The 16,175-nt window shown below is 50.0% G+C and overlaps 5 protein-coding genes and 1 pseudogene across 12 annotated transcripts in view; 3 read left to right on the forward strand and 3 right to left on the reverse strand.

The window, feature by feature from the left end:
* Positions 1-16,175, forward strand: part of LOC113453370 (GTPase IMAP family member 2-like) — a 132,179-nt gene that overhangs the window by 110,374 nt on the left and 5,630 nt on the right. The window lies entirely within an intron of this gene.
* Positions 1-16,175, reverse strand: part of LOC113453807 (GTPase IMAP family member 3-like) — a 137,203-nt gene that overhangs the window by 89,461 nt on the left and 31,567 nt on the right. Inside the window, exon 1 of one of the 3 annotated variants that reach the window (XM_087918947.1) lies at positions 13,694-13,712. The exons of the other annotated variants lie outside the window; for them this stretch is intronic. The gene's annotated coding sequence lies outside the window, so the exon portion shown is untranslated. Of the gene's footprint in view, positions 1-13,693; positions 13,713-16,175 lie in introns of those variants that run through there. 3 annotated transcript variants of the gene reach the window in all.
* The window catches only part of LOC113455120 (GTPase IMAP family member 9-like), a 128,652-nt gene that overhangs the window by 43,816 nt on the left and 68,661 nt on the right, over positions 1-16,175 (forward strand). The gene's annotated exons all lie outside the window — the stretch shown is intronic.
* The window catches only part of LOC113454575 (GTPase IMAP family member 2-like), an 81,835-nt gene that overhangs the window by 13,795 nt on the left and 51,865 nt on the right, over positions 1-16,175 (reverse strand). The window lies entirely within an intron of this gene.
* LOC148123723 (GTPase IMAP family member 9-like) lies at positions 11,124-13,735 on the reverse strand. The gene is made up of 4 exons (XM_087918990.1): positions 13,694-13,735; positions 12,472-12,526; positions 11,598-12,179; positions 11,124-11,221 (listed from the first exon to the last, which is right to left on the reverse strand). The coding sequence occupies exons 2-4, from the start codon at positions 12,488-12,490 to the stop codon at positions 11,124-11,126; spliced, it is 699 nt and encodes a 232-aa protein (XP_087775116.1). The 5' UTR covers positions 12,491-12,526; positions 13,694-13,735.
* LOC113454219 (GTPase IMAP family member 3-like) overlaps positions 15,951-16,175 on the forward strand; it is a 41,530-nt pseudogene continuing 41,305 nt past the window's right edge. Inside the window, exon 1 of the transcript XR_015740567.1 lies at positions 15,951-16,040. The product of XR_015740567.1 is annotated as a GTPase IMAP family member 3-like (transcript). The remainder of the gene's footprint in view (positions 16,041-16,175) is intronic.

The raw sequence follows: 16,175 nt of genomic DNA on the forward strand, positions 1-16,175 counted from the left end.
GGAGACCTCCCTGGAAAAGCAGCGCAAAAGCTGCCGTCAGATGTGCCGCACCGGTCTCCACGCCTTCATTTTGGTCACCCAGGTGGGGCGCTTCACCACCGAAGACGTGGCCGCTGCCAAGCAGGTCTGGAAACTTTTCGGGGACAAGTCCGCCTCCCGGACCATCATCCTGTTCACCTGCAAAGAGGACCTGGGAGGGGACGACCTGGAGACGACGTCGGCGAGGCCACGAACGAACACCTGTGTAAGCTGATGGAGAAGTGCAACCATCGTTTGTGCGGATTCAACAATAAGGCCAAAGGAGGCGAGCGGGAGGAGCAGGTCGACAAGCTGATGAGGATGGTGGAGATGATAACCAAGGAGAATCAAGGGGAGTCGTATGTCATCCCGGAAGGTCCCGAAAAATAAAACCAGCATTTATCTATCTTTATCTCTATCTATCTATCTCTATCAATCTCTATCTCCATCTATTTATATCTATCTATAAATCTATCCATCCATCCATCCATCTATCTCTTTATCTCTATCTCTCATCTCTATCCATCTATCTCTGTGTAACTAGCTAACACATCTATCTCTATCCATCTATCTTTCTATCTATCTTTCTATCTGTATATCTCTATCATCTATCTATCTTTATCTATTTATCTCTATCAATCTGTCTCCATCTATCTATTTATTTATCTATGTCTGTCTGTGTGTCTATGTATCTATGTATTATCTATGTCTCTATCCATCTCTATTTATATCTGTCCGTCCATCTATCCATTCATCTCTTTATCTCTCTCTCTCTCTCTCTAATCTCTATCCATCTATTTATCTATCTGTCTATCTAGCTAACACTGTATCTATGTATCTCTCTCCATCTATCTTTATCTATCTATATCAGCTATCTGATATAGATCTATCTATCTAATCTATCTATCTACTTACTTATCTATATCTGTCGTTATCCATCTCTCTATCTATCCATCCATCCATCCATCCATCCATCCATTTACTTGTCTATATCTATTTCTATCCATCTCTATCTCTATACCTCTATCTATCTATCTATCTATCTATCTATCTATCTATCTATCTATCTATCTATCTATCAATCAATCTATCTATCTCTATTATCCATGTATCCATCCGTCATCTCTCATCTACATCATCTGTCTTATATCATCTTCTATCATCTATCTATATTATCTATCATCTCTATGTATCTCTCAATCCATCATCTATCCATCAATCATCTATTTATCTAATCTATTATCTATCAATCATCAACATCATGTCTGTCTGTCTGTCTGTCTACCTACCTCTATTATCTATATATCATCCATCATCTATCTATCATTGATATCATCTATCTATCGATCGATCGATCGATCTGTCTGTCTGTCTGTCTACCTACCTATCTTTCTATCTACTTACTTATCTATCTCTATCCATCTCTATCTCTATCCATCTGTCTGTCTGTATATCTATCTATCTGTCTGTCTGTCTGTCATCTCTCTCTCTCCACCCGTTGAATCCATGCCCTGAATTCCATTCCAGTGGTGTAACTACACTCCGCCCTAATGCCGTCTGTCTGTCTTTTCAAACTCCCAGGGGACAATGCCGAACTCCGGCTCATCCTGGTCGGGAAATCTGGCGGCGGGAAGAGTGCGACAGGCAACACCATCCTCGGCCGACCGGCGTTCGAGTCCCTATTGGCGGCCAAGACCACCACCCTTGAGTGTCAAAGGTCGCAGGGAACTTGGAAGGGAAGTCAATTTCCATCCTTGACACGCCCGCTCTGTTCGACGCCGAAATGACGGAGACCTCCCTGGAAAAGCAGCTCGAAAGCTGCCGTCAGATGTGCCGCACCGGTATCCACGCCTTCATTTTGGTCACCCAGGTGGGGCGCTTCACTGCCGAAGAGCGGCCGCCGCCAAGCAGGTCTGGAAACTCTTCGGGACAAGTCCGCCTCCCGGACTATCATCCTGTTCACCTGCAAGGAGGACCTGGGAGGCGACGACCTGGAGGCGTACGTCGGCGAGGCCAAGAACAAAGATCTGTGTAAGTTGATGAAGAAGTGCAACCATCGCTTGCGGGTTCAACAACAAGGCCGAGGGGGCAGCGGGAGGAGCAGGTCGACAAGCTGATGAAGATGGTGGAGGAGATCACCAAGGAGAATCAAGGGGAGCCGTATGTCATCCCAGAAGATCCCGACAAATCAAACCTGTTGTCCAAACCATTGAAGCGGATCAAAGAATTCAAGGATAAATTTTGAGAGAATGTCCAGGGTTCCGACGGACGCCCGAATGAATTCATGAGCCTCCAGCCAAGTATCGAAAGAAATGCAATGATTTATTAGGAGCACTTTCCCCAAGGGCGGTCGGCTCGGCCCTCTGTAATTTCCTGCCAGCCTATGACCTTCCCTCCCTTCTTCCTTCCTTCCTTACTTCCCGTCCACCCTCTTTTCCTTCCTTCTTTCTTGCCTTCCTTTTTACTCCCCTTTCTTTTCTCCTTTTTCCTTTTTGGGGTTTCTTCCTTCCTTCCTTCCTTCCTTTTTACGCCCACTTTCCTTCTTTGTTCTTCCCCTCCCTCCCTTTTGTTCCTTCCTTCTTCTCTCCTTCCTTCCTTCCTTCCTTTCCACCCACCATTCCTTCCTTCTGTTCCTTCTCTTTCCTTTTCACTCCCCCTTTTCTTTCTTTCTCCTTGTTTCTTTCTTTTGCCTTTCTTAGTTTCTTTCCTTCCTTCCGTTTTACTTCCACTTCCCTTCTTCCTTCTTTCCCACCTCCTTTTCGTTCCTTCCTTCCTTCCTTTCCACCCACCCGCCTTTCCTTCCTTCCTTCCTTCCGTTCCTTCCTTCTTTCCTTCCTTCTTTTATCCTTGTTTCTTTCTTTTGCCTTTTTAGTTTCTTTCCTTTCTTCCTTTTTACTCCCACTTTCCTTCTTTTCCCACCCTCCCTCTTTTTGTTCCTTCCTTCCTTCTATTCCTTCCTTCCTTCCTTCCTTCCTTTTTAACTCCCTTTTCTTTTTCTTTTTTCTTTCTTTTGTCTTTCCTTCCTTCCAATCCTTCCTTTTCACTCCTTTTCTTTCTTCTTGTTTCTGTCTTTTGCCTTTCTTAGTTTCTTTCCTTCCTTCCTTTTTACTCCCACTTTCCTTCTTCCTTCTTTCCCACCCACCTGCCTTTCCTTCCTTCCTTCCTTCCTCTCCACCCACCCGCCTTTCCTTCCTTCCTTCCTTCTGTTCCTTCCTTCCTTTTTATTCCCCCTTTTTCTTTCTTTTTCCTTTCTTTTCCTTTCTTTTTCCTTTCTTTTCCTTCCTTCCTCCACCCCGGCCCCACCCCCTTTTCCTGCCAAGTCTGGGCGCCGCCTCTCTGCTCCTCCATGAATCAGAAGAGATCACAGGTCATAAATCACCTTCTCCAACCGAAGGACTTTTCCCGGGGCGGTAGGAAACACGCCTCTCCGTCCGGCTCTTGGTCACCTGGGACTCAGTCTGGAGGACGGGATGGGTGGAAGGAGCTTCTGGGGGTTGCAACCAAACTGCTCCGTCCCGTCTCCCTCTCCGCCCCTCCTTCTTATGGCCACTCAAGAGCAGGCCAAGAATGCTTTCCGAGTTGACGGATGGATTGTTTTCGGGAGTTCCTTCCTCTCCTTTTCGGATGGTCGCTTCTTCCCTCCCTCCCCGGCGATGGCCGCCGGGGGGGAATACACGTAGATCTGTGTGCATGCGGTGTATTGCCGTCTCCCCTGCGTGGCTAGCGAGCTGCCACGGGGGGGTGGGGGGGAAGCAGCTATCCGGGCGGTGAGATTTGCTCGGGCCTCTGTCCGTAGGCAATGGCCAAAGTGCAGCAGGGGACATCCGGCTGGGGAGTCGGTGTTGCGAATCGTCTCTGTGGTGGGTGTGGTGAGAGACGACTCCCCTGCTTCCCGGCCGATGTCATGGAAGAATCCAGCCGCTCTAGTGGGTCCCCTTCAAACAGGGGGAGCGCTCAATTTGCCCCAAGCGCTAGCCCAGCGGAGACACGCGTGTGCCGCTTGACTCCGCCAGTGGACAAGTCAAACGGTGTGGACTCGCAGGGGTGCGCCTACCAGGACCCGTCTCCTCTCGCGAGTCGAAGCTGCTGGCACGACGGGCCCTGTTGCTCGCGCAACTTGGTTCGCCCTCTCCTCCCTCTCCCTCCGGGACAGGGCGAGCCTGCAATGCGATTCAAGCGGCGAGACAACCCGGTTTCGGGGGAGCGGGTGCTCCGCTCCGCACACGAGAATCCGCTGGGCTCTCATGAAAGACGCAATCAAAGCCCAGGAAAGAGCTTAGCCCACTTGCTTGTCGGAGCGAACCGGCTTGCTCGCTGATTGCCGGAGCCAGCGGTTCGGGTCCGAACGGGTCCAAACCGGGAGAATCCCACCCAAGAGGAGAGAAGTTGAGAGACCGCTAGCCCGTCTTTCAAACTTCCAAGCCCCAAGTTTTGTCGAGTTGTACCACACTGTTGATGAGGTCCTTTTTGTGGGGTCTGTTTCAAGGAGAAGCAAAAATCTCCGGATGAAAAAGATGGAAAGGGGTTTTTTTGGGGGGTGGAGACTGGAATCTTGTTTGCCCCCCCGGGATAATGTTTTTCCTCTGGAATCTACTTCTTGGAAATAAAAGTACATTTAAACCATCGGCTGGGCAGTTATGTTATTCCCTGAAATGGTGGTATTACTTACTTCATGTGTTATGTATGTATGTATGTCTATATCTACCTATATCTATCTATCCACCTCTCTCTCTCTCTCTCTCTCTGTCCATTGATCTTTCTCTAGCTAGCGAGCTAACACTATATATCTAGCTCTAGCTCTATCCATCTTCTATCTTCATCTATATATTTCTATCTCTACATCTTTCTCTACATCAATTTATCTATCTCTCTATATATCGATCTCCATCCATCCATCCACCCACCTATCTCTTTATCTCTATCTCTAATCTTTATCCATCTATCTATCTCTGTGTATCTATCTAACAATATATCTCTATCCATCTATCTTCATCTATCTATCTATCTATCTATCTATCTATCTATCTATCTATCTATCTATATCTATTTATATCTGTCTGTCCATCCATCCACCTATCTCTTTATCTGTCTCTCTCTAATTTCTATCCATCTATTTATCTATCTATCTAGCTAACACTATAACTATCTGTATCCATCTATCTTTATCTATATCTATCTATATCGGTCTCTATCGATCTCTATCCATCTATCTTTATCTCTTTCTGTCTGTCTGTCTATCTATCTATCTATCTATCTATCTATCTATCTATGTCTGTCTGTCTGTCTGTCTGTCTATCTATCTATTTGTATCATCTATCTCTGTTTCTATCCATCCATCCATTCATCCATCTATTTATCATTCCTCTTCCTCCCCTTCTTCTTCCTCCTCCTCCTCCATTTACAAACCCGTGTGTGTGTGTGTGTGTGTGTGTGTGTGTGTGTGACCAGAAGGCAGGACCAGAAGCAACGGATGGAAACTGATCCAGGAGAGAAGCAACCTGCAATGAAGAGGAAACATCCCCACAGGGAGGAGCCTTAGCCTGTGGAACTGCTCGCCACCAGAAGTTGGGGGAGCTCCATCGCTGGAGGGTTTTTTTAATGCAGAGATTGGAGAGCCCTTTGTCTGGCATGGTATTGAGTCTCCTGCTTGAGAAGGGGGAGGTTGGACTAGAGCACCTCCGAGGACCCTTCCCATGCTGTGATTCTGTTAAGGTCTCCTCTTTGAGCAAGGGGAGGGGGGTGGATTAGTTGACTTCTGAGGTTCCCTTCCAAGAGTTCTTCTGTTAAGGGTCTCCGCCTTGAGCAGGGGGGTTGGACTAGAAGACCTCTGAGGCCCCTCCCGACTCTGATTCAGTAATTCTGCTGGGGCAGAGGGTTGGGCTGGATGACCTCCTAGGTGCCTTCCCAACTCTTAGGAGTCTCTTATATCTCCTGCTGGAGCGGGTGGGGGGGTCCGGCTAGATGATCTCTGAGCCTCCTTTCCGTCCTCCTGGAAGTCACCTGTGCGAGGCAGGGTGGGGGTTGGGCTGGATGAGCTCCCAGGTCCCTTCCCAACTCTTAGATTCTCTTATGTCTCCTGCTGGAGCAGGGGGGTCAGGCTAGATGACCTCTGGCTTTTGGGAGAGAGGCTTGGGGGGGGAGGGAAGCGGCCGTTGGGCTTTGAAGAAGAGACAGAGGAAACCCGCCTGTTTCCTGTTGCTGGGCTCCTGGTGTGTTTTTTGTGTGTGTGTGTGTGTGTGTTTGTTTGTGTAAGGTGGGGGGGGCTCTTTTCCTCTCTCCTTTTCTTTCCACTCACGTGATTTCTAGGCATTGGAGCAAGACTTTTCCCTTCCTTTGGCTGTTGAGATGCGGCTGAGAATTCCCCCCCCCCCATCCTTCCTGCCATTGGGGAGGGGAAGAGCAGAGGGCTGGACTACATGACTTCCCAGGTCCCTTCCAGCTGTATGATTCTGTCAGGGGCTCCTGCTGGAGCAGGGGGTTGGGCTAGATGACCTCCCAGGTCCCTTCCTTTTTTCTTCCTTTTAATTTCTTTCTAATTTCTTTCTTTCATTCCCTCCTTCCTTTTTACTCCCCCTTTCTCATTCTTTCTTCTTTTTCCCTTCCTTTTTTCTGTCTAGTTTTTCTTTCTTTCCCTCCTTTCTTTCATTCCTTCCTTTTTACTCCCCCTTTTCTTTCTTTCTTTCCTTTCTTTCTTTCTTTCTTTCTTTCTTTCTTTCTTTCTTTCTTTCTTTCTTTCTTTCTTTCTTTCTGTCTTTGTTTCTTTTTCTTTCTCCTTTTTTCTTTCTAGTTTTCCTTTCTTTCCCTCCTTCCTTTTTACTCCCCCTTTCTCATTTTCTTTTTTCTTTCTAGTTCTTCTTTCTTGCCCTCCTTCCTTTCTTTCCTTCCTTCCTTTTTACTCCCCGTTTTCTTTCTTTCTTTCTTTTTTTCCTTCTTTCTTTCTTTTCTCTTTCTTTTCTTTCTTTCTCTTTCTGTCTGTTTCTTTCTTTTTCTTTCTTTCCCTCCTTCCTTCCTATTTCTTTTTCTTTCTTTCTTTTTCTTTCTTTCTCCTTTTTTCTTCCTTTTTTCTTTCTTTCTAGTTTCTTTCTTTCATCTTTCTTTCTTTCTCCTTTTTTCTTCCTTTTTTCTTTCTTTCTAGTTTCTTTCTTTCATCTTTCTTTCTCCCAGGTCCCTTCCAACTGTATGATTCTGTCAGGGGCTCCTGCTGGAGCAGGGAGTTCGGCTAGATGACCTCCAAGGTCCCTTCCTTTTTTCTTCCTTTTTCTTTCTTTCTAGTTTCTTTCTTTCATTTTCTTTCTTTCTCCCAGGTCCCTTCCAGCTGTATGATTCTGTCAGGGGCTCCTCCTGGAGCAAGGGCCCATTTTGAGCCTTTTATCAGGTCAAAAACAACCCGGCAAATGGCTCGAAAATGGCCTGAAGAACTGCCTGAGAAGGCCTCAAGAATAGCCCCAAAATGGCCGAAAAACAGCCTGAAAATGGGCCAAGAAACCCCCCCCCAAAAAAACTGCCTAAAAAGTCAGGAAAATGCCCAAAAAACTCCCTGAGATGGCCTGAAAAACTACCTGAGAAATGGCCTGCAAATGGGCCAAAAAATCTTCCCACAAAATGCCCAAAATATGGCCTGAAGAACTGCCTGAAAATTCCCGAAAAACTGAGAAATGGCTAGAAAAACTGACTGAAAATGCCCGAAAAACTGACTGAGAAATGGCTAGAAAAACTGACTGAAAAGGCCCAAAAAACTGACTGAAAAAGGCCTGAAAAACTGCCTGAGAAATGGCTGAAAAACATCCTGCAAATAGGCCAAAAATGGCCTAGAAATGGGCCAAAAAACACTCCCCAAAACTGCCTGAGAAATAGCTAGAAAAACTGCCTGAAAAGGCCAAAAACAGCCTGAGAAATGCCCGAAAAATGGCCTGAAGAACTGCCTGAAAAGGCCCCAAAACTGCCTGAGAAATGCCCAAAAATGGCCTGAAGAACTGCCTGAAAAGGCCCCAAAACTGCCTGAGAAATGGCTGAAAACAGCCTGCAAATAGGCCAAAAATGGCCTAGAAATGGGCCAAAAAAAACACTCCCCAAAACTGCCTGAGAAATAGCTAGAAAAACTGACTGCGAAATGGCTGGAAAAACTGACTGAGAAATGGCTAGAAAAACTGACTGCGAAATGGCTAGAAAAACTGACTGCGAAATGACTAGAAAAACTGACTGAAAAGGCCCCAAAAACTGACTGAAAATGCCCGAAAAACTGACTGAGAAATGGCTAGAAAAACTGCCTGAAAAGGCCCCAAAACTGCCTGAGAAATGTCCGAAAAACGGCCTGAAGAACGGCCTGAAAAGGCCCCAAAACTGCCTGAGAAATGCCCGAAAAATGGCCTGAAGAACTGCCTGAAAAGGCCCCAAAACTGCCTGAGAAATGGCTAGAAAAACTGACTGCGAAATGGCCAGAAAAACTGACTGCTAAATGGCTAGAAAAACTGACTGAAAAGGCCCCAAAAACTGATTGAAAAGGCCCCCAAAACCGACTGAAAACTGCCTGAAAAACTGCCTGAGGAATAGCTAGAAAAACTGCCAGAAAAGGCCCAAAAAACTGACTAAAAAAGGCCTGAAAAACTGCCTGAAAAATGGCTGGAAAACATCCTGCAAATAGGCCAAAAATGGCCTGGAAATGGGCCAAAAAACACTCCCCAAAACTCCCCCCAAATGGGCCCTAAAGTTGCCTGCAAAGGCCCCAAAAACTGCCTGAGAATGGCTGAAAAACAGCCTGTAAATGGGCCAAAAAACGTCCCCCTCCAAATGTACAGAAAAATGGCCTGAAAGACTGCCTGAAAAGGCCTGAAAAACTGCCTGGTAAATGGCTGACAAACAGACCGCAAATTTGACCACAGCCAAATAACGCTTCCCAAAACTTCAGAAAAACACCTGAAAAACGGCCAGTTGTTGGGGTTTTTTTGAGTCCAAACAACCTGAAAATGGCCTCTTGTGGCCTGAAAAGCACTGCCTGTAAACCACGTGGTCGAAAATAAAAGCCCATCTGAGTCACGGCTTTTTCTGTTTCTCATCTTATTTTTTCAAACCAGCCTTTCCTCCCTCCCTCCATCTATCATCTCTCTCTCTCTCCCTCCCTCCCTCCCTCTCATCCATCCATCCATTTTCTACGGCTGCCCGTCACAGCCAATGAATCCAGGCGGCTGAACAATTCAGAGAAGCGATTCCTTCTCAAGAGGAAACCTTTTCAAACAGGAAAACCGCGGTTTTTCTTGTTTTGTTTTTAAAGGAACATTAAAGACGCCCAATTCAACACAACCGAGATGAGTCTGGCCGCTTATCAAGGCAGCCAGGAAACCGTGTGGGTGTGGGAGTTTGTGCCTTCAAACACCCAACACCCCAAATTGGGGAACAAAGCCAGGGAATCACACACACACACCCCACCAAAAAATATCTCATTTCTTCTTCAGCCAAATCTGATTTTTATTTTTCCTTCGGCAATTCAGGCTCCCTGCCGAATTCCGAGCCGTCCTTTCTTTGCCGACCTCCAAGCTCCTCTTTTGTCCTTGGTGAGGTTGTTGCCCGTTTCGACACAGTCTTGATTGCCGCTCTCTCACACACCTGCGGACCTGTGTCCCCGTCTGGTGGTGGGATTCAAATGGTTTGGTGGGCGTGGCTTGGTGGGCGTGCTTTGCCGAATGCCGTTGCGCAGCTTTCCCCACCGCAGCTGATTGATGGCTTTTTTTTTTTTTGACAACCGGTTCGGTCGAACTGGTCCGAACCGGTAGCATACCACCACTGTATCCATCGTTCTGCAAGCCCCGCCTCCACTCCCATTGCCCCATTTTTGTCTCAGTCCCTGAGACATTGGCCCCGAAGAGCTCCGCTTTCAACGGAGATAGTCCTCGACTGAACAAGAGGTGAATTTAGTGACCATTCCGCATGACAACGGCACTGGAAGAAAAAGGGACTTATGGGATGTGCGTTTCATGCTCGCGACCGTTGCGGCAGCCCCGGTGGCCTCGGGATCAAAATTCAGATGCTCGCAAACCGACTCGCATTTTGGACGGTCACAGCCCGATTACCGAAGGAGAGAGTCGGGACTGTTCAAGCCGGAGACTTTTTTCAGAATGACAGTATAAGAACAGTTGGAAGGTATCTTGGAGGTCATCCAGTCCAACCCCCCCCGGCCCAAACAAAAATCCTCACATAGTTTTGTAGCAAAGCACGGGGATCGAGCTAGTAGTGCAGTATAGCCTAAGATAAGGAGAGATCACACCTTAATCAAAGCAATTTGATTAACTATTATTAGAATGGCACATTATGTCAAACGTAAATAGGATAAATTTTATTGTATTTATTTTAATGTTATGATTTTATTTATTGCCAATTTAATAATAAAGGTGCACGGACACCTGCTGCTGAATTTTTGCGAAGTGCAAGCTTGTTCCCCACTACAAAAGACACACACACACACACACAAACACACACACACACAACCAATGAGGGAAGGAGGAAGAAGGAGGAAAGAGAGGAGATGGGGAGAGAGGGAGGAAAGAAGGAAGGAGAGAAAGGAAGACGGGGAGGGAGGAAAGAGGAATGGAGGGAAATCAGAGGGAGGGGAAGAGGGAGGAAGGGAGGAGGTGGGGTGGGAAGGGAGGGAGGGAGGAAGGAAAACGAGGAGATGGGGAGAGGGAGGAGAGAAGGAGAGAGAAAATAATGGAGGAAAGAGGGAGATGGGGAGGGAGGGAGGAAAGAAGGAGGGACAGCAATAAGGAAGGAGGGAGGAAGGGAGAAGGAAAGAAGGAGATGGGGAGGGAGGGAGGGAGAAGGAAGGAAAGGTGGAAGGAAGGAAAAGAGGGAGGAAAGAAAAAAGGAAGGAGGAATGAAGCAACGAGGAAAGGAATTGAGGAAGGAGAGACCCCTTTCAACCCCACGGAGAAACCAGCTTCTCGGGAGACGGAATCAGCTCAGGGAAACTCCGCCATGAAACTCTCCTGGGAGGGGGGGGAGTTCCGGAGGGGGAAGCGGAAAGCTGAAGCGGGCCGAGCCGAGACAAAGACGATCGTGGAGTTGCCGTCGTGGCGCCTGGAAGCTGAGCCCCGAGCGTTTTGCCGCCGTCCCCGTCAAAGCAAAGGACACAGCCAAGAGTAGTCCCGGTTTTTGGCCAAGTGCTCCTTGTCAGCCATCATCATCTCCTCCGTGTAGCACGGGGTGTGGTGGTCTGACAATTGAAAAATGGGAGACGCAGGGAAACGTCTGAGCAATTGCCAGCCCCGAGAGCACTCGGGTAGCAGTATTTATTAAGAAAATGCAAATACAAAATCAAAACAATTACCTCAGCAGCATTATCTCAGCCAGGCCTCGGCGAAGGTGATAAAGTTCCCGTGAGAATATCCAGGCACCAAAGGTCTCATGGGAATGGCTCGGCTAGGTACTGTGAACCCCCACGCACATTCCTGGTCTCTGAGCTTTGCAGACCCCAACAGGATCAAATCACCCATCATAAAGACACTACTGCCCTCATGAGGAGCATTTGTGATACCCCCAGATCTATACAAAGCTGTACAAGAACTTGCAGAATATGATGGATATATTACCACACGGGGCGGCGCGGTTCTTCTGCACCAGCGCGTCAATCATGGCCATCAGCTGGCTCACCTGAGCTTCGCGCTCTGCGCCTTCGGCCTTGTTGTTAAAGGCCAGGAAGCGGTTGCCGCAGCGGTACACCTGCTCCTTCAGGCCCGCGTTGCCTTCGGCGATGAACTTCTCCAGGGTTTTGCCCTCCAGGTCCTCCTTGCGGGTGAAGAGGATGATCATGTAATCCTTGGCCTTCAAGCTGAAGACCTCCTTGATCAAGCGCGCCACGTCCTTCTCCTCCTTGGTGAAGCGGACTGGGCGGATCACCTGCAGGATGACGTGGGGACCTGGCATGCAAAACTTGATGCACTTGCTCACTTCGGCCGAGGTTTCCCGCTCGAGACGAGCCGTGTCGAGGAAGCCCGGCGTGTCCACCACCACCACTTTCCGGCCGTTCACCATGGCCTCCTCCCGTTGGCAAGTCTGGGTGACGGAGGCGAACGACATCTTGGATTCGAAGACCGGGCATCCCAGGATGGTGTTGCCCACCGCGCTTTTCCCGTTGCCGGTTTTCCCCACCAGGACAATCCGCCGTTCGGGCCCTACAAACCCAAAGCGGGAAGAGGAGAGAGAAGGAGGGGGGCCGGTCAGGAGCACTATCTATCTATCTATCTATCCGTCTATCTCTCTTTCTCTCCATCTATATCTATCTATCTAACTCTCTGCAATGTCTCACTTAACGACCGAAATGTTGGGCCCATCGTAAAGCCGAGGACTTCCAGGAGCCCGAATCGCCTGACTTCCCCAGTCTGAGGCCACCAGAGCCCATCCTCCCCACCCCACCCAGGACCCCAGCTGTTTCCCAACCCCCGCTGCAGCCCCTCCCCCAATTACCTTGGATATTTCCAGACATTTCCGGAAAAATTTCACAGCACCGATCTGGAAGTTTCTGTGGGAAAAGCAAAACTCTGGAATCAACTCCGGAAGTTTCTCTCCCCAAACAGGAGAAAAAAGGGGGAGGAAAGGAGGGAGGAAGGAGGGAGGGGAGGAAGAGGAAGGGAGGGGAGGAGATAGGAAGGGAGGAAAGAAGGAGGGATGAAAATAAGGGAGGGAGGAAGGAGGGAGGAAGAGGGGAAGGAAAATAGGAAGGGAGGAAAGAAGGAGGGATGGAAATAAGGGAGGAAGGGGGGAGGGAGGAAGAGGAAGGGAGGGAGGAAAGAAGGAACGGAAAGCAGGAAAGGAAAGGAGGGAAAGGAGGAAAGAAGGAGAGGAAAGAAGGAAAGGAAGAAAGAAGGAACAGAAAACAGGAAAGGAGAGGAGGAAAGAAGAAGGAAAGGAAAGGAAAGGAGGAAAGAAGGAAAGAGGAAAGAAGGAAAGGAAAGGAAAGGAAAGGAAGAGAAGAAGGAAGGGAAAGGAAGAAGGAAGGAGGGAGGAGGGAGGGAGGGAGGAAGGAAGGAGGAAGGAAGGAAAGAAAAGGGAGGGCAAAGCGAAGAACCCAAAAGGAGGAAGTCTCCTCCTCCCCAGCCCATTCTACAGACCCCCAGTCCAAAGGACCCTGGAGGTCATCTAGCCCAACTCCCCCTGCCCAGCCCCTCCCCCTCCCACCGCTCAAGCCGTCCTATAGACCCCTGGCAGAATCAGAGCCTCACAGAATTTGAAAGGGTCCCTGGAGGTCAGCTAGCCCAACCCATCCCACCCCCGCCTGTCCCTCCTCTGCCCTCCCCACCCCCAATTCCCTTTCGGACTGCCCAATCTCCCCTCTCCTCCCCCCTCTTGAGGCCAGGAATGGGGAGGGGGCTTTGTCCGGACAATGGGGGAGGGGATCGTTGGGGCGGAAGTGAAGCCCCCTCCCTCCCCCCACTTTGGAGACACTTTGCAGCCCCTCCCCCTTCTTCTTCTTCCTCCCACCCCCACGGGAAGGGAGGGAGGGAATTTGGGGAGGGGGAGGGCTGGGCAGTCCTGTTAGAGGAGCCCCCACCCTCCTCCTCCTCCCCCTTTGCCTGGGGAGGGGAGGGGGGACTTAGGAGGGAGGGAGAGAGAGCAACCTGAGTTACTCCTTCGGGGCTGGGAGGGGGAGGACTCTCCGCGACCCCCGCTGCTTCTTTTGAGGGCTCACCAGAGCTCCGCCAGTCGCTCCTCCGTCGTCTCCTCCTCCGTCTCTCCCAGAACTGAAGTTGGGAGCGCCCAAAGGGGAGGGGAGGAGGAGGGGAGGAGACTCCCAGCGTCACAGCTCCTCCCCTCCATTTGGCTACTTTCTCTTCCTCTTCCTCTTCCTCTCTCTCCCTCCCTCACAGTCTCTTTCTCACTCCCTATCTCTCTCTTACTCTCTTTCTCTTTCCCTTACACTCTTTCTCTCTCTCTCTCTTCCTTTCTGTCTTTCTCTCTCTCTCCCTCACACTCTCTTTCTCACTCCCTTTCTCTCCCCCTTCCTCTTTCTCTCCCTCACAGTCTTTCTCTCTCTCTCTCCCTCACTCTTTCTCACTCCCTTTCTCTCTTACTCTCTGTTTCTCTCCCTCAGTCTTTCTCTCTTTCTCTCCCTCACTCTTTCTCTCTTTCTCTCCCTCACTCTTTCTCTCTTTCTCCCTCACACTCTTTCTCACCCTCTTTCTCTCTTTCTCTCCCATTCTCTTTCTCTCTGTGTCTTTCTCTCTCTCTCTCTCTCTCTCTGTCTTTCTCTCTCTCTCTCCCTCACTCTTTCTCACTCCCTTTCTCTCTTACTCTCTTTCTCTCCCTCACTCTTTTTCTCTTCCTTACACTCTTTCTCTCTCTCCCCTTTCTCTCCCTCACTCTTTCTCTCTCTTTCTCCCTCACACTCTTTCTCACCCCCTTCCTCTCTTTCTCTCCCATTCTCTTTCTCTCTGTCTTTCTCTCTCTCGCTCTGTCTTTCTTTCTCCCCCTCACTCTCTTTCTCTCTCTCTCCCTCACTCTCTTCATCTCCTTCTCTCCCTCACACTGTCCCTTTCTCTCTCTTTCTCTTCCTTCCTCTTTCTCTCTCCCTCACATTCTTTCTCACTCCCTTTCTCTCCCTCATCTTTCTCCTCCCTCGTTCTCTCTCTCCCCTGTTCTCTCCCTCACACTCTTTCTTTCTCTCCATTGCACTCTTTCTCTCCCCCTTTCTCCCTTTCTCTCCCTCTCCCTCCCTCTTTCTCTCCCTCACACTCTTTCTTTCTCTCTTTCTCTCTTTCCCCCTTTCTCTTTCTCTCCCTCCCTCCCTTCCCCCACTCTCTCCCCCCCACTTCCGAGGAGACCCCTCCCCAAACACGAGGTGGGTCAGAATCCCGACCCAAAAGAGGCTTGGGAGGCCGTGGGGGGGGGGGGATTGTCCGACTAGAGGACCTCCAAGGCCCCCTTCCGGCTCCGTCTCTTCCAACAGGGCGATGCTGTCGGGGTCTCCTGCTGGAGGAGGGGGTTGGACTAGAGGACCTCCGAGGGCCCCCTTCCAACTCTTCCGTCCTTCTGTCATCCCGCTCCCTGCCTGGGTTTCCTTCGGAGGAAAGTGAGCCAAGGGAGGCCAAGATCAGAAAAAGAAGCGAAGGAAGGACAAGAGAGTCGCAAGGGGACCTCAGAGGTCATCTAGTCCAACCCCCCCGTGCTAAGCACCGTCTTCCCCTCCCGTCACGGCTTCCAACGAAAAAAGCTCCGGGTTTGGTTGGATGGCCAGAGGGTCCCCTTTTCCCAGCTACTCCCAGGAGTAAAACTCCTCCTCCTAAAGCTACTACTCCGCCAGCCACTTCTTCCAGCCTGGCCTCTCTGCGCCTGCGCGAACTGGAAGCGGCGCGGGCGGGGGGACGGACGAAAGCGAAAGCGGGGAAATCACGTGACTGGAGGGAAAGCGGCCGTTCCCCCCCCCCCGTTTTCTTTCCTCCTCTTTTCCTGCCCGGCGAGCCTCGCCCTCCGCCCCGGCCACCCCGAGGTCATCTAGTCTGACCCCCCCCCATTTGCTCCGACAGAATAATAATTGGAAGGGATCTCAGAGGTCAAATAGTCTGACCCCCTGCCCGAGCAGGAGACCCTGAAAGAATAATTAGTGGGAAGGGACCTTTGGAGATCATCTAGTCCGACCCCTCTTCAAACAAGAGACCGTTACACAGTGAGAAAGCTGGATGGGATCCAGGAAGGTCTTCTAGTCTAACCCCGTCCTCAACAGCGGGAGACCCTTACAGAGAATTAGAGAGTCGGAAGGGACCTGGGAGGTCATCTAGTCCGACCCCCTGCCCGAGCAGGAGACCCTGAAAGAATCATAATTGGGAAGGGACCTCGGAGGTCCTCTAGTCGGACCTTCCGACATTTTCCCCTCCCCACCCCTCGGAGAACTCTCCCGTCCCGCCCCCGACTGGTGGGAGGGCGGGGCGGGCAGGCGGGGGGGCGGGGCGTTTCCCCGTCGGGACTTTTCCGCAAACGCAGCCCCGAGAAGCTTCGCTTCGTCTTTTGGTCCGAGAGAGACTCCGGTGAGAGGCGGGGGGGTTGGGGGGGGGGAGAGGGGAGGGCGGGGGAGGGGGAGGGCGGGTGTCTCAGCCGGCCTGGGGCGGGGGAAGGGGAGGAAAGGAAAGGAGCCGACCGGGCGGAAATTTATGCTACTTTCTTTCTTTCTTTCTTTC

The sequence above is a fragment of the Pseudonaja textilis genome, unplaced genomic scaffold, assembly GCF_049901715.1.
Source record: "Pseudonaja textilis isolate UNSWEBS1 unplaced genomic scaffold, rPseTex1.2 PTEXSCF22, whole genome shotgun sequence".
Classification (NCBI taxonomy): domain Eukaryota; kingdom Metazoa; phylum Chordata; class Lepidosauria; order Squamata; family Elapidae; genus Pseudonaja; species Pseudonaja textilis.